General features: G+C 40.4%; 1 protein-coding gene across 3 annotated transcripts in view; it reads left to right on the top strand.

The window, feature by feature from the left end:
- Positions 1-23765, top strand: part of MKX (mohawk homeobox) — a 176608-nt gene that overhangs the window by 87923 nt on the left and 64920 nt on the right. For all 3 annotated transcript variants that reach the window (XM_040352584.1, XM_040352583.1, XM_040352585.1), the window contains exon 5: positions 1490-1825. In XM_040352584.1, the coding sequence (XP_040208518.1) occupies positions 1490-1825 (336 nt within the window). The remainder of the gene's footprint in view (positions 1-1489; positions 1826-23765) is intronic.

The raw sequence follows: 23765 nt of genomic DNA, 5'->3' as shown, positions 1-23765 counted from the left end.
GCATGGGCCCTAAAGAAACAGCACAAGCAGGACATTCCTTCAGTGCGCATGCACTGAAGATGTTGGTAGTAGCATATACAGTAAATATCTCCTAAACGGTGCAAGCTTAGGAGATATTTACAATACTTACAGGTAAGCCTTACTATAGGTTTACCTGTAGGTACAATTAAAGAGAGAGACTTTACTTCCTCTTTCATATGGTCTACTATCAGTTACTAAATCTGGCCATAGATGAATCGAAATTCTGACATTTCAGCAGGGATCAGACACATTTTGGCCAATCTATGACCATTTCTGCTTGAGAGTAATTAATCTAATGAGTCTCCTCCAATGGATCTATTGGAAAATTTTCCTTCTGTAGCCAATTGGCTGTAGTGCTGATTGTTGTATTCTGACAGTAGAGGAGTTGTTAGACTGCAATAGCACAGTAAGGAGAATTCCCTTAACCACTTTGCTTGTGTAGGTAGAGGAATCTTTTTTTTTTATCTCCCGCTGGCTGATCGAATAAAATTGGGTCTTCAATGGCCAGCTTAAAGCTTCATGCACACTTCTCTCTGGGCAGATGAGTCAAGCGCTTGAACATTTATTTAATTGGCAAGAATATTACTTTATTCTGGCTATTGAAATAAAACATGCTCAAGAACTAAACGTGCCTATCGCTAAGGCTGCATTCACACCTTAGCGCGGCGTTTTGTACCGCGATTTGCCGCGACACATTGCAGCGTTTTGTACCGTGATTTGTCACGCCAAAACGCGTAATTTTTTACGCTGGAGGGGTGATTATAACATTGTCAGCTATGCCGAACGCCGAAGCCGCCTGAAAAAAAGGGTCAGGGACTTGTTTTGAGCTTCAGGCGTACGGCGTTTCGGCGTTCGGCGTGGAGATGTGAACCATCTCCATAGAGAACAATGTTAAATCACCCCTCCAGCGTATTTAAGGCGGCAATAGCGTCGGGCTTCAGGCGTTAAAACGCCTAGGTGTGAATGGAGCCTTAGGCATGTTCAGATGTGTCTACCTGGGTTTAGGCACATTGTGGCATTTTTCCAAAACGCTCCTCTCTTGAACGCACAAGTGATGTTTTTTTTTCTACCTTTAAACAACCATGCCTCTAAAGTCCTGTAAAGGCCTCTGTGTGCATGGGGTGTTTAGGGGCAGAAAAAAAAGTGAAACGCCTGTTAAAAAAGTGTTTAAGTGTGCATAAGACCTTAGAGTGAAAATACTTCCTTGAAATGGTTTTTAGTTTTAATCTGCAAATAAAAATCTTCCCTCTTTATCGCGATTGTAACACAGTGGGAAATTCTATCCATTCCTAGTAACAGATGGGATCCAGCTGTGAGAAGAGCCTTTTCTCAGATCTTCATTATTTTATTTGGTGAACATTTGCACAAATTAGCAAGTGTTTTTCACTGAATTACACTCTATATTTTACTGGTAACTGAAGAATTAGTATAGACGGATGCAGTAACACTTGGTTTTGTTGTTCTACAGATGGAGAAAATGTACCAAGGAGTCACGCTATTGAGGAAAGCTACAACAAACCCATCCACCATACTGTGATTAACAATGAAAGCTCAGTCATCAAGTCAGGGATGAGAGCAGAAGCTAGCACCAATGAAGACTATGTATCCCCTCCAAAATACAAGAGCAGTTTATTGCATCGCTATCTCAATGACTCCTTAAGACACGTCATGGCCACTAATGCCGCCATGAGGGAAAAGACGAGGCAAAGAAACCACTCAGGGTCATTTAGTTCCAATGAGTTTGAGGAAGAGCTTGTGTCTCCCTCGTCATCAGAAACTGAAGGCAACTTTGTCTACCGAACAGGTGAGACTATTCATTCCATTCTGTGCATTTCCTCAAGGTAATACAGAACCACCACAATATCATGGTGATCATTTCAGGATTTAAATCACTATTGTTAAAACTTAACAATGTTATAAAAAGAATTCTCTGATGTTTCTAAATTTAGCTGTATTCTGTGGAATAATTACTAAATGTCATCACAATCACAGCAAGAGACACTATGTGGTGTTTTCATAAAAGATTTCCATAGCTTTTCCTTTGAAACAGAATGTATATTCTTTATGTGTGAATTATCTCTGGCAATATTCTCTGCAGATTGAATGTTATTCATTGTAAAAAAAAGAGTGAATGGGGAAAATACCACATTATGGCCACTAGATAGGGTTGGGTTATATAGGAAATAAGGATGTTTCTCAGCTCCATCTAGTGGCCTAATGCAACATTTTACCAATTTGCACTTTTTTTCCAATGAATGCCAATTACTCTGCAGATAATTTAGTCTGAAAACATATGATTTTGTCCCATTCCTACAGAATTAATTTACGTGCAGTTTTGATGGATGAACAGCAATGCATTTTTTTCACATACACAACTCTTAGTTATCCTAATATCATAATAAGATATTGTCCTTATAGTTTTAGGAACTTTCCATTTTAAACTGGAAATAAATCTCTGTTAGCCATCCTGATGTGTTATCTGATTTATGTACAGTTTCTTTAAAAAGCCTGCAAGGGAGCGCTTTGGGATTAATGATTACTGCTCCGCCATGGTAAAGGGTAGTTTTATACTATCAACAAAGCTAACACAAGTCAGGTTTTATAGCTGGGGAGGGAGGGAGGTTGATGTGCATATGGCCACTGTGAGGAAAGGGGTACTGTTTATATGACTGTTGTGGTGGAAAGCGTTGCAATTTGACTGTACTCCTATTTGTGGTTGTTCTATAAAGGGGACTGTATTTAGGATTTTTGTCAGGTGGGAAATGCAAATGTCAGTTCAAAGTTGAATAGTTGCTGGCTCATTACTTTACACTTCAATATGGTATGTCCAGGCCATATGTAAGATTTCATTTGGTTAAACTGGGAAAGTGGCCCCTCTGTTTGGATATAAGAGGATGGCCCCATAAAGGATAATTGGGGGTAGTTGGTTACAAGTGACAAGGAGAACACAACTGTATTACCGGTAAACCCATTTTTCCACCCATTTTTCCATTGCTAGTATCACTGCATGGAATGTATCCTTGTGGCTAACAGAAGCCAGTGTCTAAAAAAGACTTGAAAAACTCACCAGGACTAGATGGCTTACACTCAAGAGTCCTCAAAGAACTTAACCTGGTTATTGCTAGACCGTTATTCCAAATATTTACGGACATCTTAGTGATTGGAATGGTACCAACTGATTGGCGAAACTTTAACATGGTACCAATATTTAAAAAAGGGACAAAATACTGTATATACCTGGGAACTACAGACCAGTCAGCCTAACATCAATAGTATGTAAACTTTTGGAGAATTTACTTACGAAAACAGTATCATTAGAAGTTACCATCATAGATTTATGAAAGATTGTTCTTGGCAGACCAACCTGTTAACATTCTTTGAGGAAATGATCTGTGAGCTCTAGATAAAGGAAGGCCTGTGGATGTGGTGTATCTGAATTTTGCCAAAGCATTCAATACATTTCCCCATAAACAGTTTATTTACAAATTGAGGTCTGTTGGCATTGATTATTATGTACTGTATGTACCTGGATAGAAAACCGTTTACTGGAGCACATGCAGAGGGTGATGCTAAATAACGTATCTTCTGAATTGTCTGGCGTTGTGAGTGGGGTACCCCAAGGCTCTGACCTGGGACCAATTATTTTTAATTTGTCTATAAATGATATTGAGGTTGGTCTAAATAGTCCAATCCCAGTATGTGTTGATGATACAAAGCTAAACAGGCAAAACACAGCAGAATATATAAACTTTCCAGGAAGACCGCAATAAAAAAGGGGTGGGCAGATACATGACAAATAAGGTTTAATATGAAAAAAAAGCAAAGTAATGCACTAGGAGGCTAAAAGTATAAACGCCAATTACTTGCTAGTGGGAGAAACTCTGAAGGAAGAAATAATAAAGTTGGACAAGAGACGTTTAGCTTTAAACTGTGTAAGGGATTCTTTGCTGTCAGAGCAGTAAGGATATACAACTAATTTCCACAGTTGGTGATGATTGTCAACAGGGAGTGTCAATAATTTAAAAAACTTTTAGATGAGCATCTTTATGAATGCATCATACAGGGATATGGGAAATGGTATTGTTAAACACAAACACACACCCACACAGATTGAGCTGAATGAACTGGTGTCTTTCTTCAACCTTACCAACTATGTACCTATTTAAACCGCAAAATGGGGATTTTGTTGCTGAGTGTAATAGAAGAATTTGCGATCCAGCTACCTGTTATTACATGGAATAGGTTGGGGTATGGTCACCCCTTTAAATTGTGTACTAGCACTTTTCTCCATATGTGATTAGTTTTTTCCGTTCAAATGAGAAAAAAAAAAAAAAAGCTGATTCCCCCATCCTGGCTGTATGTTTAGGGTTGTTGTCTTGCTGGAAGGTGAACCTCCACCCCAGTCTCGAGTCTTTTGCAGACTCTAACAGGTTTTCTTCTAAGATTGCCCTATATTTGCCTTCAATCATCTTCCCATCAACTCTGACCAGCTTCCCTGTCCCTGCTGAAAAAAAGCACCCCCACAACATGATGCTGCCACCACCATGTTTTTCTTCTTGCCAATCTTCCATAAAGGCCAGATTTGTGGAGTGTACGACTAATAGTTGTCCTGTGGACAGATTCTCCCACCTGAGCCACGGATCTCTCCTCGAGAGTTACCATGGGCCTCTTGGCTGCTTCCCTGAAAAATTCTCTCCTTGCCCGGCTATACTCTTTCCATTTTCGGATGATGGATAGAACAGATGGATAGAACAGAACACGAGATGTTCAAAGCTTGGGATATTTTTTTATAACCTAACCCTGCTTTAAACTTCTCCTCAGCTTGATCCCTGACCTGTCTGGTGTGTTCCCTGGCCTTAATGATGCTATTTGTTTACTAAGGTTCTCTAACACACCTCTGAGGGTTTCACAGAACAGCTGTATTTATATGGAGAATAAATTACACACAGGTGGAATCTATTTATTAATTAGGTGACTTCTGAAGGCAATTGGTTCTACTTTCAGTTAGGGGTATCAAAATAAAGGGGGCTGAATACAAATGCACGCCACACTTTTCACATATTTATTCACATATGACCAATTGCGGAAAATTTCAAGGGGTTTGAATACTTTGCACGTGCAAATTACAGACTTACATAAGGCAGCTGGAGACTTCACCTGCTTTAAATACTGCATTATCTATAGTATGAATCCCCTGTGCAAAAGAAAGACCTGGGACCTACTGTATTTTAGTAGTTGTATTTTGCACAGAAACAAAAAAAAAAAACACACAACAAATTGCTAATGCAAATTAAATCCTTCAAGTGTTATGTCTTTTTTTTCTCTTTTTGTTTGGTCTTAAAAGAAAATCTTATTTAAAGCAAAACTCCAGGCAAACAGCCAAATTCACAGTTGAAACAAATACATTTACTCTTTTACCTGCCAAAGAATTTGCAATTCCGTACAGACGACCTTGTCATTTACAAAGCTAGATAGCCAGAGAGGCGTCATAATTTAGCACTTCAGTTTTGCCTCTCTACCTCCAGCCTGCTTCCTAGCCAAAGCATCAGTATCACCACATCTGTTTGATGAGCGGGGAGCTGAACTAGAAAGTAGAAGATGATTTTTCCCAAATAAAATAAGTTGTTGCATATCACAATGGCTGCCTGAAATTACAAATAAAACTTGTATATATTTCATTTGTGTATTAAGCTTTGATATATTTGTACATTGTAATTATATCCCCTTTTAAAGTGGTAGTAAATTCAACCTGAGCAATTTTCTCCATTTAAATAATGAAAATATGGTCTACAAATCACTGTCTCTAGATCTTTGTTCAGTTCTATGACGTCACCAGCGCATGCGCATAATAGGGGTTATTTACTAAAGGCAAATTCACTTTGCACTACAAGTGCACTTGGAAGTTCAGTCGCTGTAGATCTGAGGAGGACATGCAAGGAAAATAAAAAAACAGCATTTTAGCTTGCATATGATTGGATAATAAAATCAGCAGAGCTTCCCCTCACTTCAGATCTTCCCTTCAGATCTACAGCGACTGCACTTCCAAGTGCACTTGTAGTGCAAAGTGGATTTGCCTTTAGTAAATCAACCCCAACCCCTCCTTGTTCACGCCACGCTTGTCGTTTGTCAACTATTCAGTATTATGCTGTGGCTCCGTCACGTCCTCTCTGTGGCATTGCTCTGCAATCCCGCGAGTGTAGAGGTCCATTCACTATTTACACCTCATGTGACTTGCAACATCACAGGGGATGTAAACATTGGTGCAAGCACAGGACAGGTTGCCGGACAGGGTTGCCGTAGTATTCCGGATCAAAAACAAGGCTTGGCTAAAAAAAAATTACTGGGCATGTGCGAGATTTGAGCAGGGAGAAACAGAAAGGGCGGAAGCCCACACCGCTTTTGCATCAGAAGAGGCTACCCAACATGGTGCCAGCTTCCGCTGGGAAATGAGAAAATAAGAAACAGAATAACAGTAAAGAACATACAAAGGGGTCAGTAATTGGGCGGAATGTAATAGAAAGCTTTATCATACTGGCTGCATTGAGAAGGAGCACACCAGGGGAATAGTTTACTACCACTTTAAGCGCTTTAGTTTGTTATTAGAATTTCTGTGATTTTTTTTTAATAAGTAATAATAAACATTAGCCCACTGAAGAGGCTAGCCTCAGATGATACATAGAGATTAATTAAATCCTCCTACATGAACTGTACTAGCTTATCTGCAGCCCTCACTTCTCCACAGCCTTCCAAAGTTCACAGATCACACGGTATTTCTCAGCTTCCAGGAGGCAGGGGGGTGGGAATCTTATGCTCAGCACAGAACTGGGTGTAATTTGAGACCTAAGTGGAAGGAATGGAAATCTCCCCCCCCCCCCACACACACACACACAGTCTCATAGGGACACATACACCTGAGATTGTCATTTACCTGCTGTGCGCTAGAGGATGCCATCATAGATTGCCCAATCTCTGGGGAAACCTGTCTGAAGTGATTTGTGCAGATAGCAGAGTACGAAGAGAGCAGACATGATCCACACTAAGTGCTATGGACTGAGGCAAGTACACACCATTTCAGTATATGCTTTGTTCATTTTTTTATTTCAGAGGTTCACAGCTACTATAAAGTTTCTTACAGATTTACTGTTTTAGGGCTATAGTACAGCTACCACAGATATTTTTTCATTAAAAGGATAAAGTTCTTTGTTAAATTAATTAGTCCATGGATTGCCAACCCAGGTCCTTTTCACAGTACATTAATAAATAGTTCTGCTTTTCTCGTTCATTTTCCATATGCAATAACCTGGCCTGAATTAGATCATGATCCAAAATTAAGTTTAATTTCAGGCTTTTAATTCAACCCAGGTGATTGCGTTTGCTATAAAAAGTAGACTTAGTAGAAAATGACATTGTATGAGTGTTTCAGAACCATACAGCTCTGGTAAAGGACATCCCATGTTTTCATTTCAATGGCTAAAATAAGTTAATATCCTGGCCAATGAAATAAATAAACGTCCAAGCACTTGGTGTGCCAAAACACGATTGGAAAGATGCTGCTTAGGCACATAAAACCTCAATCTAATGTGTAAGGTGCCCATGCTCAATGGTGTGATCATTATATCTTTCCTACTCTATACCTTCCAATCCTGCATTGGTTGTGTTGAATCAATGTTCTAGGCTCTTTTGTGTTCCAGGTTCAAAGCAATTCCTTTAGTAAGATAGGTAGGCAAACTTCAGTCTTCAAAGCTGGAAGAAGGTATGGCGTAAGAAGAGATCATAGCAGTGCCCATCCCAAAATATGTAAAATTAAATGTTACGTTTTCAAGCACAGCAATGGCGAGTTCATTCTGATATGTGGCATTGGATCCCTGCCATCCAGTGATTGATCAGTCTTTGGTATAGACATACAATTTATTCAAAAGAAGGACAAATTAGGACAGGTGGATAGAGCTCTTCTCTAATGCCACGTACACACGATCGGTTTATCTGATGAAAACGGTCTGATGGACCGTTTTCATCAGACTAACTGATCGTGTGTGGGCCCCAGCGGTTATTGCCTGTGCAGTTATTGCCTGTTTTAAATGCCTGACCCAGGTCAACCCCCTACTATACCTTATGGTTCCAACTAACTGATAGAAAAAAACGATCGTCTGTGGGCACGTCCATCGTTTAAAAATCCACGCATGCTCAGAATCAAGTCGACACATGCTTGGAAGCATTGAACTTCATTTTTCTCAGCATGTCGTTGTGTTTTACGTCACCGTGTTCTGACACAATCGTTTTTTTAACTGATGGTGTGTAGGCAAGACTGATAAAAAACAGGTTCATCGGATATCTGATGAAAAAATCCATCAGTCCGTTTTCATCGCATGAACCGATCGTGTGTACAGGGCATAAGAGGGTTGCCTATTTTTGGTTAACTGAAAAAGCAAGATGGCACAAGATGAGGCAGAGGTTCTCTTGTTCTACTTTGAATATTTTCTTTTCAAACACATGGAACAGCAGATCAATTGTTTTGGGCCATCTGAGCACCTTTATCAGTTCTAACGAGTGTCAGGAACATATCCTAGAATGTATAGCCACATAACTCAATCACCGTAATCCAGTCATTATGAAGGGTGTCAACACAGAAGATGATTTTCCAAGAATATGAGGGGAGGTATGAAGGTTTGACAATGACCCTTTTTTAATTATATCAGTCATCATAGTGCCATAAAGTGTGGGACAGCTGTTAATTGTTTAAGTTTCACAACTGAAGGGATGTTGAAGGACATTATATATGAAAAACGGATGTTTCGGGATGGTCATTCCAGTTTGATGTAGATGAACCCTTAGGCCTCGTACACACGATCAGTCCATCCGATGAGAATGGTCTGATGGACCGTTTTCATCGGTCCAAACCGATCGTGTGTGGGCCCCATCGGTTAGTTAACCTTCAGTCAAAAAAATAGGAACTTGTTTTAAAATTGAACCGATGGACGCCTAACCGATAGGTCAAAACCGATCGTTAGTATGCAAAAGCATCGGTTAAAAACCTGTGCATACTCAGAATCAAGTCGACGCATGCTTGGAAGCATTGAACTTAGTTTTTTTTCAGCACGTCGTTGTGTTTTACGTCACCGCGTTCTGACACAATCGGTTATTTAACCTATGGTGTGTAGGCACATCAGACCATCAGTCAGCTACTTCGGACCGTTCTCATCGGATGGACTGATCGAGTGTACGAGGCCTGATATGCCCCTTGCATATCAGTTGACCTCCCTGACCAAAATCTGCTCCTCCCTGTCCTTGAAATAATGTTCCTTTTCCTTAAAGTGTATTTCCACCTTTGGGACTTGAGACAGGCTCACTCCACATTTTTCAAAATGTGGAATGATCTTGCAGTCAGCCATGACACCTCCTTCTGACAGGCATCTAAAAGGTAAGACATATTATTAAAAGAGTAGACATCCTGTGTGAATGAGAACCAATAAGAAACAAATAGTGGGGTTTTCTCAAATTTGACTACAAAAGTGGAAATACACTTTACAGCCAAACTATATGAAAAACTTTTTTTACAATTTTGGAAAGAGCAAGGAGGGGTATAACCCTTGTAAGATTTTTTTTTCACTATCTGTATCCCAAAGGTTACCTTTCACTTGCTGTCCCAATGGCTAAAACAGGAAGTGAGAGGAAATCCCTGAAAATTAGGGAAAATCCTTGGGGACCCCCAGATCACCAGAACTTGTGTGCCTATTGGAAGATTTCCTGTCTATTACTTTTCTGGGACAATGCAAAATGTTTGATTTTCTTACTTTCACATCTAATGATAATGGTAAATAGGACACATAGAAAAGGTGAATCTTCTTAACTGGGGCACAGACAGCAATAAGAGATGATACGTGTTCTAATCCATCTCCACTCTATCCAAAACTAAAAAACAGTTTTGTCTTTAGTTCTACCTTAAGGTGTAGAAAAACTGTTGACTCCAGAGTTCATCTTCCAATATTGGGCCATCCATTTGTTTAAGAAATGCGTTAAAGTGAACCTAGAATTACATATATATATATATATATATATATATATATATATATATATATGTTGAGCGCATGTGTAACACAAGTACGTATCACCTCATAGAGATCAAAATATTCCCTCTGATAGTGCCTTCATCTGCCATTTTTGTTCTGGCTTCATCCAAAGTCAAAATATACTTTATAGATTGAGGTGCTGACTTAGAAAAAAACAGTCACATAAATCCTGGTGCCTGTGCAGTTATTGCCTGTTTTAAATGCCTGACCCAGGTCAATCCCCTACTATACCTTATGGTTCCAACTCAGGAGGAAAGGAGACTAAATCTGGATGTGCAGGCTATAAAATTTCAAAATACTCATCTTCTTTAATGCGATAATAATGAAGCTGCTTTGAATGTTGTTATGCCAAACTTATTTTAAAAGGCATTTATTTTGTACGATCTGAAAATCGCAAATCAACGCTCGCCAAACTTCTACTAACATGAAATTAACAGAAGGGGCCCAAAGGGTGGCGCTTGAGAAATTAACTTCCTCTTTATACTCTCAGGCCTCGTACACACGGCCGAGGAACTCGTCGTGCCAAACACATCGAGTTCCTCGGCCAGTTCAGCCCTGAAGCCGCCGAGGAGCTCGGCGGGACGAAAGCTCCCATAGAACAACGAGGAAATAGAGAACATTAGGATGAAGGAAAAAAGCTGGGACAGCCGCACTCCAAAAAAACTCCTCCTTTAATTAAAAATCACAAAATACATGCCACAGCAAAAAACAGCACAACAAAAGAAAAGCTGACGTTTCGCACTATGCCTTAGTGCTTCATAGCTATGAAGAAGCACTAAGGCATAGTGCGAAACGTCAGCTTTTCTTTTGTTGTGCTATTTTTTGCTGTGGCATGTATTTTGTGATTTTTAATTAAAGGAGGAGTTTTTTTGGAGTGCGGCTGTCCCAGCTTTTTTCCTTCATCCTAACCTGCATTTTGATTGCACTGCCTGCACCCTTGGCTCGGACCACAGGAATCAGATTACCTGGTTCTCTTTGAGCGGTTACCCACTCTCTCGAAATAGAGAACATGTTCTCTATTTCCTCGTCGAGCTCCTCGTCGGCTTCCTCGGCCGAAAGTGTACACACGACCAGTTTCCTCGGCAGAATTCAGCCAGAAACTCGGTCGGAAGCTGAATTCTGCCGAGGAAACTGGTCGTGTGTACGGGGCCTCATAGTATGTCACTACGTTTGTGTTTGTTAAACGACAATTTGTGGACAGTTGGTATGCAAAACAAGATCCTGCACACGCCCTTTTGACAAAAATCAGACGCTCGGTCGTCCAACAATCATACCATGTGTACGAGGCTTAAGGCCCCATACACACTATAAGATTTTCTGCAGGTTTTTGTCTTCAGATTTACCAAAACCATTTAGTGCAAGGGCCTGCCTGATTGCATACAAATTGAAACTCTTAAGGTTTGACCACCTATTATATGATTTGGTAAATCCGAAGACTCTAAAATCTAAATTCTCTTGCATAGAGATCACAGATGGCTTTTTAATGATAAAAGGTCAAGTTTTTGTTTTTAAAATTAATACTGTTGCTATTTATTGTAATATCTTAAGAATGGATTTTAAACAGACTTGTAACGTTATTAAGAGGTCCATTTTAAATCTTTACCTCTTCTCCATGTACAGTACAGTAAGCTTACATACTTCATAGGTGTGGCTCCTGTGGCACAGACCAAGTCCAGCGCTCTCTTTTAGCTGAAATAAATCCAGCTGGGACTTATTACTGAAATCTGGAGTCTGGACGGACAGACAGCTCAAAGGACCGATGTTCAAAAACACGGCTACACTTGAGAATATGTTTCACTTACAAACCAGTCGGCATTACAGCAGCCCTAATTTCTAAGATCATTATCACTCAGTGGAAAGTCACACCTTTCGCCCCTTCCTGGCCCTGCAAACGCGGTTTTACGACCTGTGGAAACCGACATTAACCACATAGAGGGAAATTTACTAATGTGCTGTGGGAAATAATGTTTTAGAGGAAGGTGACAGACTTGACATTGTGTTTATTGAAGTGTACCTGTCGACTATTCACATTCAAGGCGCCATCCCGTAGGCTGCACAGATACTCATTTCTGGAAGAAGGGCGCATTGAACTGGAAAGTGCCAAATTGAGTAGTAAAACTTTGCAAGGGGCCATATTTACACGGTGATGGTAATGGATGCAGTCATGTCTCCATTCCCTAATTCTCTATATTTTATTGATTTGGATACACAGACTATACAAGCAACTGTATAAAGAATATCTAAATCAAAGGAAAAAAAGGTAATATATTGCAGATTAAGGCCTCCTTCACACAGCCGTTTAGCCGCATATACCGGATTCCAGGAGGAAGAGTCAGTGGTGTTTGTGGCTGGAATGATCGGTGCATGTGAATAGCGGTGTTTTTTTCAGCCTACATAAAAGTTCATAGATGTGATGGCTGAATTTGTTTTCTTTTTTCAAGCTAAGTATATTTCCTACAAGTACAGAAAATACCTGGTGATCCTGCCAGATATGCAGCGTCCTTATAACTTGTTGAAATGTCAAACAATGTTATCAGCTTTCCCAGCTGTCATCAATGAACTACAAAACAACACCTTTCTGTGTAATGGAGATAAGGAGGGGAGGAGAAGTTTGTAGTCCAATTCATGAGCGCAGCCTAGATACAGTGCAAGGTTATACTTGATAGACTTGTGTCTTTTTTCAACCTCACCAACTATGTAACTATGAGTTGTCACCCTAGGACTGGAAGTCCTGGAAAACAAAAAAGTCTGAAAAAAGTAAAGTAATGTAGCCAGCACATCTAAGGGCTGGCAAGCTGCAATTCAGTATATTGCAGTTTTGGGTTTAGATAGTCTTTAATTTTTGCAAAGGAGGAGCCTTCTAGCTGGCAGTATCAGCCAAACAGTACAAAGTATTTTCTGTTGGAGAAAAAAGAAACAACGAACGTTTAAAAAAAAAAAAAGAACTGAAATAAAACGCTTCAACAAATGAAAGGCATGAAGTGAAAAGTGAACTTTGGGACAGTGCTGTAGTTTTCTCTGCCCAGAAAATCCTCGGTAGTAATACTGCCACTGTCTTGATCAATTATTTGTGACATCATTCAAGGCTGCTTGTAGCCCCGTAGCTGTTTTTCCTCTGACTTGCAATCAGATTATTCATCTCTTCTTTCCAAAGCAAAGTTCCCTTTCAGGTCATGCATCAGTTGGTACTTAGAACTGCATTTCGGCCCATGTAGGAATCCAGGTTTGTGATGTTTAGTAAGTCATGGACTGCCTAATGTGGCTTTTTCCCTGTCTCTATTAGCTGGATTGGATTATGCAAAAATGTATAGCCTTATTTTTATTATTGATTGGGATCTGCCTTTGACTGTTAACATGTCTCTGCTGCTCTTTTTAAGACCAACTTCCTTTTAAAATGCATATATCACTTTTTTGCATGGTTGTGTTGAGTCACTTGCTGACTTTTTATAAGCCTTGGAGTCCATGTGGGCAGATTTTCTTGCAGCTATTTGTGCCTTTTGCTTTGTGTCTTGTTGGGAGAAAGTTGAGGAAAGCTTGCGCATGCTCTAATTTAAGGGTCTGGGTACTCTGTCGCTGTCCCTCTGGGTGGAGGAATGGCCAGTCATCAATCGCTAATACCAAGAGTCACATGCTCCAGCATAGCTTTAAAGTAGATAATTATATATCAAAACCTCATGAGCAGCTATGCAAACCAGATATACAAAAAAGCTGCCAGCACTCCCCACACTTCGTAAATATGTGGCACTACAGAAAATGAATACAAAATTAGTGCAGTGCTATAAAGTGCAAATACAGGCATACCCCACTTTTAAGTACACAATGGGGTTTATTTACTAAAGCTGGAAAGTGCAAAATCAGGCTCACTTCTGCATAGAAACCAATGAGCTTCCAGCTTTTACTACTAGGCTTAATTGAACAAGCTGGGGTTAGAAGCTCATTGGTTTCTATGCAGAAGTGAGTCTGATTTTGCACTTTCCAGCTTTAGTAAATAAACACTATTGTGTACTTAAAAGTGGGGTATGCCTGTATATATAATATATATAACCCCCTTAAAAGTGCTCAATGCAGTCTGCCAAACCTCAATAAAGTGCAAGTGCTCTCAACTTCACATGAATACCCAATCACATGACATAAATTTAATAAAAATATGAAAAAATGAAATTAATATTAATTGCTAAAACAATGTGCTAATAAATCAATCAATTGATAGTTAATAGTCCAATCTCTGGTGATTATAAACAATATTATTGTCCAATATGTGATGAATAAGGGCAGATTCTGTGTAGCACAAATCTTCACTCTAATCCACCTGTGCATATGGCAAATCAGTCCTTGTGCAACCCCCACCGGATGTACCCTCACCTCAAGGCTTAAGCCCCATACACACTATTAGATTTTCTGTAGATTTTTGTCTTGAGATTTACCAAAACCATATAATAGGAGGTCAAACCTTAAAAGTTTAAATTTGTATGCAATCAGGCAGGCCCTTGCACTACATGGTTTTGGTAAATCTGAAGACAAAAATCTGCAGAAAATCTAATAGTGTGTATGAGGCTTTAAGGAAAAGCACTTGTGACAGCAGTCAATCCTCTAGGGTACTCCTCCTATCATTCCTCCTTCCCTTATTGTATGACCCAGGCAGCCAATTTCACCATGGAATGTTCCTTCCTGAGGGGTACCAGAGCCCTCCTCTCATATCACTCACATGTAAAGTAAAAACGGGCAATAGTGCTTTATCCTTTAAAAGAAAAAATTAAACGATCATGCACCATGTATACTCTAACATTTCCATATAAAAAAAACAGCCTCTATGCAATCAATCTGTGTGTGGAGATGGTGGTTTCACCTTAGATCCGGTTCTGCATCTCTGGTTGGCAGCGTCCGTCACACTGAAACAAGCTTCCCGATCACTTCCTCATACTTCAGCCCTTCACGCCCCTCCTACTAGTTTACCTCTATCAGATTTTTTCTCTATCTGTGTCCCATCGCAGAGATTTTCCTTCACTTGCTGTCCCATAGCCACACACAAAGTGAGAGGAAACCCCTGCAAATTAAGGGATTCTTGCAGCCCCCCCCCCCCCAGTTCACCAGAACTAGTGTCCCCATTGGAAGATTTTCCTATTGTTTCTTTTCTGGGGACAACCCAAAATGTGTGGTTTTCTGTTACTTTTACTTTCAGTGATAATGATAAACAGGATAGATAGAGAGGGGGAATCTCCCTAATGGAGATACAGAAAGCCGTAAAAGCAGACAGGTGTTCTAACCTTTCTCCACTCTATCCAACACTAAAAAAAAGTTTTGTCTTTAGTTTTACTTACTAGGCTTCTTACAGATTGGTGTTGACACCCTATATGTTGTCACTATAGTTTGCTGCACACAGGGCATTAGCTCTGGTCATTTTTGTAGTGCTTTAGCTGCGCTTTTCATTTATCATTTGAACAACCAACCTATTTCTTAGGCCCCGTACACACGACCAGTTTCCTCGGCAGAATTCAGCTTCCGACCGAGTTTCTAGCTGTGTACACTTTCGGCCGAGGAAGCCGACGAGGACCTCGGCGAGGAAATAGAGAACATGTTCTCTATTTCCTCGTTGTTCTATGGGAGAACTCGGCCCCCCGAGGTCCTCGGCGGCTCCAGGATTGAACTGGCCGAGGAACTCGATGTGTTTGGCACGTCGAGTTCCTCGGCCGTGTGTACGGGCCTAACACAGTGCTATGACTCCATGTAGTTCTGCTTATGGGGTTTATTTATTAAAGGCAAACCTGTGACCTTTGTAAAGTGCAGTTGCTTCATAGCTTAGTAAATGAGGGAGAGCTCTGCTGACAATCTACGCAAGAAAAAATGCTGTTTTTATTTATTTTCCTTGCATGTGATTGCCTATTCCTTTCAAAGTGAAGCTTTGCCTCATTTACTAGGCTCTGGAGCAATTGCACTTGTAGTGCACAGTTGTATATGCTGTTGTTTAAACCATTCTATTGTAGCTCTGGCTGTATATTAAGTCTTTTACGGACTCTAACAGGTTTTCTTATAGGATTGCCCTGTATTTGGTTCCATCATGTCTGACCATCTTCCCTGCCCCTGATGAAGAAAAGCATCCCAATATCATGACGCTGCCACCACCATGTTTCACGGTGGGGGTGGTGTGTTCAGGGTGATGTGCAGTGTTAGATTTCCTCCACACATAGGGGCAGATCCACATACATCTGCGCTGGGTGCAGCGTATCTAAGATACGCTACGCCGCTGTAACTTACTTTTAGTTGGTTTGAATCCTCAATGAATCCGCGCCATAACTTACGGCGGTGTAGCGTATCTCTCGCGGTGTAAGGGCGCGGAATTCAAATTCGGCTGGTAGGGGGCGCGATTCATTTAAATGAAGCACGTCCCCGCGCCGAACTAACTGCGCATGCGCCGTCCGTAAAAACTCCCAGGGTGCATTGTTCCAAATGACGTCGCAAGGACGTCATTGGTTTCGACGTGAACGTAAATGGCGTCCAGCCCCATTCACAGACGACTTACGCAAACGACGTCAAATTTTCAAAATTATACGCGGAAACGACGGCCATACTTAACATTGAGTACGCCACCATATAGCAGCTTTAACTATACGCCGGAAAAAGCCAAACGGAAACGACGTAATAAAATGCGACGGCCGGTCGTACGTTCGTGGACCGTCGGAAATAGCTCATTTGCATACTCGACGCGGATTACGACGGGAACGTCACCTAGCAGGCACCGAAAAATTGCATTTTAGATCCGACGGCGTACAAAGACGTACGCCTGTCGGATCTAGCCGAGATGCCGTCGTATCTTGTTTTGAGGATTCAAAACAAAGATACGACGCAGGAATTTTGAAATTACGCCGGCGTATCAGTAGATACGCCGGCGTAATTTCTTTGTGGATCTACCCCATAGTGTTTTGCTTTTAGACCAAAAGGTAAACTTTTGGTCTCATCTGACCAAAGCACCTTCTTCCCCTTATTTTCTGTGTCCCCCACATGGCTTCTCGCAAACTGAAAATTGACTTCTTATGGATTTCTTTCAACAATGGCTTTCTTCTTGCCACTCTTCCATAAAGGGCAGATTTGTGGAGTGCAAGACTAAAAGTTGTCCTGTGGACAGATTCTCCCACATGAGCTGTGAATCTCTGCAGCTCCTCCAGAGTTACTATGGGCCTCTTGGCTGTTTCTCGGATTAATGCTCTCTTTGCCTGGCCTGTCAGTTTAGGTGGACGGCCATGTCTTGGTAGGTTTGCAGTTGTGCCATACTCTTTCCATTTTCGAATGATGGATTGAACAGTGCTCTGTGAGATGTTTAAATCTTGGCATATTTTTTATAACCTAACCCTGCTTTAAACTTCTCCACAACTTTATCCCCAACCTGTCTGGTGTGTTCCTTGGCCTTTGTGATGCTGTTTATTCACTAAGATTCTCTAACAAACATCTGAGGGCTTCACAGAACAGCTGTATTTGTACTGAGATTAAATTACACACAGGTGGACTACATTTACTAAATATGTATCTTCTGATGGAAATTGTTTCCACTAGATTTTAGTTAGGGGTATCAGGGGGCTGAATACAAATGCATGCCACAGTGTTCACATATTTATTTGTAAAAGATTTGGAAAACGATTTTACATTTTTCTTCCACTTCACAATTATGTGCCACTTTGTGTTGGTCTATCGCATTAAAATCCCAATAAAATAATTTTACGTTTTTTGGTTGTAACATGACAAAATGTGGAGATTTTCAATGGGTATGAATACTTTTTCGAGGCCCTGTATACTCAGTTTTACTCTCCCCGTACTTTAGCCCGAGTTGGGCTTTAATTAAAAAAACAAAATTCCATAAAAGCAGAACTCCAGACAGATTATTTTTTTAATTAATATTACAAAGTTACCTCTCCTGAGGTTTATTCCATTTCCGGATCCCTATTCTTTCAAAATCACAGCTTTTTTTGCCCTGGATTCTCCAGCTATCGCTGTCTTGCTGTTCTTATAGAGGAAACAAATTCTTGCCAGCAACAGGATCTCTAGTGTGACGTCAGCTTTATGATTAGCTATTTATATAGTACAAAGTATAAAGGATACAAGTATATTTTGAAGCGGGGCAGTTTTTTAGGCTCAGCTATGTATACAAAGTATACAGAAAGGTCACCAGTCTATAAGCGTGTGACTGTGTTTTAAGTTTCATTTACTTTGCCATCACAAAAACCAAAGATGTTAAGCCATCAGAACACGCGGTTACTGGTGAATGTGCCTCAATTTCTAAGAAATGTTTGCTCTGGAAGCTTTGTGGATTCTTCTATATAAACCAGGCAGTTATTGCATATTAAGTAGTGATTTAAGGCAACATAACCTACTTATTAATATCTAAAACGAACATTTCTTGCAGTTTTACGTTAAGAGTAAAAATATTTATGTACTGAAATAATAATTCAATGCAGGCACGCCTAGGTTTTTTTTTAATAAGCTTAAATCCAAGGAAACGTGAGTGGGAACAACTGTATTTTTGGTGTCTAAACTTGGCAGATACACATTACTTATTCCAGTAGTTCACAAACTTCAGTTAAGTTGATTCAAGGCAAAGTGCTATATTGGGCTATATCGATGTATCTATCGATGTATCTATCTATCTATCTGCTGGATTCACGTAGGGCGGCGTATTATTGAGTCGGCGTAGCGTATCGTATTTACGCTACACCGCCGTAAGTCAGAGAGGCAAGTGCTGTATTCACAAAGCACTTGCCTCCTAAGTTACGGCGGCGTAGAGTAAATGGGCCGTTGTAAGCGCGCCTAATTTAAATTATGAAGAGGTGGGCGAGTTTTATGTAAATAAACCATGACCCGACGTGATTGACGTTTTTAACGAATGGCGCAGGCGCCGTCCGTGGACATATCCCAGTGCGCATGCATCGGATAGAATGCCTAAGATACGTCGAACACTGCCTACGACGTGAACGTAACTTATGCACAGCCCTATTCGCGTACGACTTACGCAAACGACGTAAAAAGATAGGCTTGTTCCGACGTCCATACCTTGCATGGGCTGCGCCACCTAGGGAGCAGCTTTATCTTTACGCCGGCGTATCTCTTACATAAATGGCGTAACTAATTGCGACGGGCGCACGTACGTTCGTGAATCGGCGGATCTTGCTCATTTGCATATTTGACGCGGCAAACAACGGAAGCGCCACCTAGCGGCTAGTGTAAATATGCACCCTAAGATACGATGGCGTAGGAGACTTACGCCGCTCGTATCTTAGCCTAATTTAAGCGTATCTGGTTTCCAGAATACGCTTAAAATTACAACGGCGTAGATTCAGAGTTACGCCGCCGTAACTCTCTCTGAATCTAGCTATATATCTATATATATATATAGATATATAGATAGATATATATATATATATATATATATATATATATATATATATATATATTTTTTTTTTTTTTTTGCTCTTGTGATTTTCTCTAAAGTTTCTACATTTATTTTGGAGGAATTCTGTGCAGGGTGTTCCAAAAAATCTATATACTTAAATATACTTTAGAAATATATAGTATTTAATTTTCTCGTACTGGGAACAGTAGTGAAGTTTAAAGATTAGTTGACTGATGATGTAAGTGGAACCATTTTGTTTTCTTTTGCTCACCAAAAGAAAATGTTAGATTTTATAATAGTTTCTAGTAGCACAGTTATTGCTTACATTTTGGAAGGTTTTGTAGTTCATACTTATGCAGAGTTTACCTAAAATTCTGAGCTATGAATTAAACTATTGAAATGTATTAAGCCTTATGAAATGGAATACGTTATAAAAAAAATACTTATTTCTTAAGTGAACTTTATTCCACAAGTGAACCTGTGGCCAGGCTATGGGCAGTTAAGTATTTACATATTTTTAAAGGGTAACTCCACTTTCATGGGGGAAAAAACATGTAATTGATATACAAGCCATAGTGTTATTATGTTATTAAAAATTACAATTCCTTTTCAATTTGCAGTGCTGTAAATTTCTGTAAAATTCAATGGAAGGTCTTCCGTGTGAAGTTGGTGTACAGAATGTCTCCAGAAATTTAATTTTTATTTTTGGTGAGATTCTTCCAAAGGATTTATCACTTCTAAAGGGATGCCAATACGGCAACTTTCCACATTAGAACACTGCAAGTGCGTCAGCTGATTAACCACTTGTCTACAGGGCACTTACAGCCCTTTCCTGCCCAAGCCATTTTTCGGCTTTTAGCGCTATCGCACTTTGAATGACAATTGCACGGTCGTGCTACACTGTAACCCAATATTTTTTTTATAATTTTCTTCACACAAATAGAGCTTTCTTTTGGTGGTATTTAATCAATGCTATATTATTATTTTTTTTAACCAAAAAAAAGGACCAAAAATTAAAAAAAAAAAAAAGTTTTTTACTTAGTTTCTGTCAGTAAATTTTGTAACTAAGTAATTTTTCATCTTCACTGATGTGCACTGATGAGGCAGCACTAATGGGCACTGATAGGCTGAACTGGTGGGCAATGATGAGGTGGTACTTATTGGCACGGATTAGGTGGCACTGATGAGGAGGCACTAATATGCTGCATTTATAGGCACTGATAAGTGACACTGATATGTGGCACTGATGAGCACTGATAGGCAGCACTGATGGGCACTGTTAGGTGGCACTGATGGGCACTGATAGGCGGCACCGGTGGGCACTGATATGCTGCAAGGATAGGCGGTACTGATGGGCATTAATGGGTAGCACTGATGGGTGACGCTGATGGGCATTGATCGACAGCAGTGATGGGCATTGATGGGCAGCACTAATAGGCAGCACTGCTAGCCAGCACTGACTGGCACCGCTAATGGGCACTGATTGGTGGCACTTGTGGGCAGTGGTGGGCACTGATTGCTGGCACTGATGGGCACTGGTGGGCAATGGTGGGCACTGATTAGTGTGACACTATATTGCTATACTGTAATCAGGGCATTTGTTAAAATTCTTGCAGTGTACATAGATCACCCAGAGGGAAATCTTTTTCTTCTCATAAAAGTAGATTAGTGGAAGTGCCAGGAGATTGAGATAAATACTGGGTACCATCATCCAAATATATTAAACAGAAATAAATAAATAGGAGCGACACCAACAATAAAAAGTGGAGGTACTCTTTAAAGCTTCACTTAAGATTGGGCAAAAACCTAAAAATTCAGTCTCCAGCATAGTCACCCAAACGCTAGCACTGTCCCCCTCTGATTCGCCAATCCAAGGATGGAAAGTGTGTCATTCGGCCTCTTCCAGTGAAACCATAATTTTATAAATATTAGGAATGTTAATGAGATTATTGTGGCGCATTTGATTTAGTCGGGAAAACAGAGATCAGTGTTATTATCACTAGTCAGTGCGGGGAGATGCTTGCTTACACAAGCATCTCTGCTCTATACTTCTGTGAAACGATCGCGGGGATCCCCGCGGCGATTGAATCCGTGGGACCCGCAGTCTGACTCACGGGGATGGCGGCAGGGTTGGCGCGCGGGACCACACGGACAGGCATTTAACCTCCCTGGCGGTATGATTCTTTCAGAAAAAAGGTGCTGAAAGCGGTACCATTATTTGCAAGGAAATTTGGCGTTTTATACTGTAGGTCTGTAATTCTTAGGAATAACTCACTTAAATCTGACCAAACAAGAGTCTAATAGGCATCCCGGGTATGACATTTTTTTAAAAACAAAATGATAAATTATAATATAATAAATAATTATAAATAATTATAACAAGTAAAGTAATAATATAATTATAATAAAAATTATTCAATAATGTAATCAAATCAAAATCACTGAAATTTGCTCAGTTGCAGAATTGTCGCTGTCATTATTTATTTATTTTATGACGAATTTCCCCACAAATCGCTATCGCACAATTCTGCAAGTGATTATAATTTATTATCGCTGTTTTTTAACTGCTCTAAAACTATTTTTGACATAAAGGGACACTTTTGGTTGCTATGGACAATCTACAGTTTGCAGGCAGAAAAAAAAAGTTTTTATTATATAAAAGAACATGTAGGGCACTGGGCAGACCACTAGGGACAAGGGGGTGTGTATTTTTTACATACAGTACTGTAATCTATAAGATTACAGTATACTGTATGTAATGTGTTTGTTTACTTTTTTGAATTTGGCAGCGTTCTCCGCTCCCGTGCGTCGTAATGTCGAAGGGAACGGAGATCGGCGTCACACAGAGGCACTGTGTGAATCGAGCGAGGTCCCGCTCGCTCGCACAGCGCGGTGGCATCGCTGGATCCAGGGACAAGGTAAGTAAACCAAGCCTATGGATGCTGCGAGGCAAGCCCGAGTCTGACTCGGGGTTACCGCTCGCAGCAGGAAAATCTCACCCCGAGTCAGACTCGGGAATACCGCCAGGCAGGTTAAAGGGGATGTACAGGTACATTGATATGCCTGTCCGTGCCAGTCTGCCAACGTATATCAGCAGGAGGCGGACCTTAAGCGGTTAATGGTAACCCAGTATGATGCTGGTTGTCCAACTATAACATTAAATAAGCGATAGGCACACTAGAATTCTAGTCAGTGAACAAAAACAATTTGCGACGGTACTTGTAACTTTATACCACGATTGTTCATGGTAGGATTGACTGTAAACATGTCCAACTTGACTGCATGGTGGGCCAGCTTGGCTCAGAAGCCAGGCTTCGGGAAATGTGAAAATCGACCAAGTCCTATCTGTTCCACAGGACACAATAAAACGAACCATAAAAGCCCTTGTGTTAGATGTGTTGCCATTACTCTGCACCGTTACATTCAATTAACCTGTTTATTGAACAGCCTTGACTAATGGCTTTACAATTCCTAAAATGTATATTTCTAAGTGTAGGAATTTCTTGTATTTATGGGTCCTGCAAACATTAAAAAGCAACCAGGAGTGTGAGAAGAACATCACAAGCGCGTATAAATCTTACAACAATGTTCTTGACAGAGGCACATTAGCAAATCCATCCCCACCTGTTGCAAACCATTGGAAGGCGCAATGGGCGGAATTAATTCAGAATGGTTAAATGAAAACATAGATTCTGGGAAGGTGCCGTGTTCCAGACTGAGATTGTCTTTGGCACGCCAGTGAGGGTGGAATGGATGGTGTGGTTTGGAAGTGAGCGCAGAAGTGGATGTGCTGTATTTGGATTTGCGAGTGTGACTAAAACAAAAAAAAAGGATCAAATGGATCCAGTAATGGGTGGGAACAGAACAGAGCCTGGAATGAGGTCAGCTAAAACAAATACAGCTATAGAAGGTAAAGTGTATTTGTATTCCATCAAAGCATCTTGTACTGGGATGGTTTTGAACGTAATGGTTACACAAAAGCTTTATTCAATGGAGGAAGCAAAGATTAAAGCGTATCTAAAGTCGAGAACAAAATTGTAATATATTGCAGCTTACCAGTCTTTAGATGTGGTGGCTGCATTTGTTTCCTTATTTTCACCTATTTATCCTGCCAGTAACACTTCCTGTCCTAGAATGACAACACTCAAGCCCCGTACACACGTCCGAGAAACTCGACGGGCAAAACACATTGTTTTGCTCGTCGAGTTCCTTGTGAAGCCGCCGAGGATCTCAGCGAGCCAAGTTTCCTCATTGACTAACGAGGAAATAGAGAACATGTTCTCTATTTGGCTCGACAAGTT

This window comes from Rana temporaria, chromosome 5 (genome assembly GCF_905171775.1).
Source record: "Rana temporaria chromosome 5, aRanTem1.1, whole genome shotgun sequence".
In the NCBI taxonomy this organism is placed as follows: Eukaryota; Metazoa; Chordata; class Amphibia; order Anura; family Ranidae; genus Rana; species Rana temporaria.
Note: the sequence above shows the minus strand (reverse complement) of the source record. Positions and strands in the feature narration are given on the sequence as shown.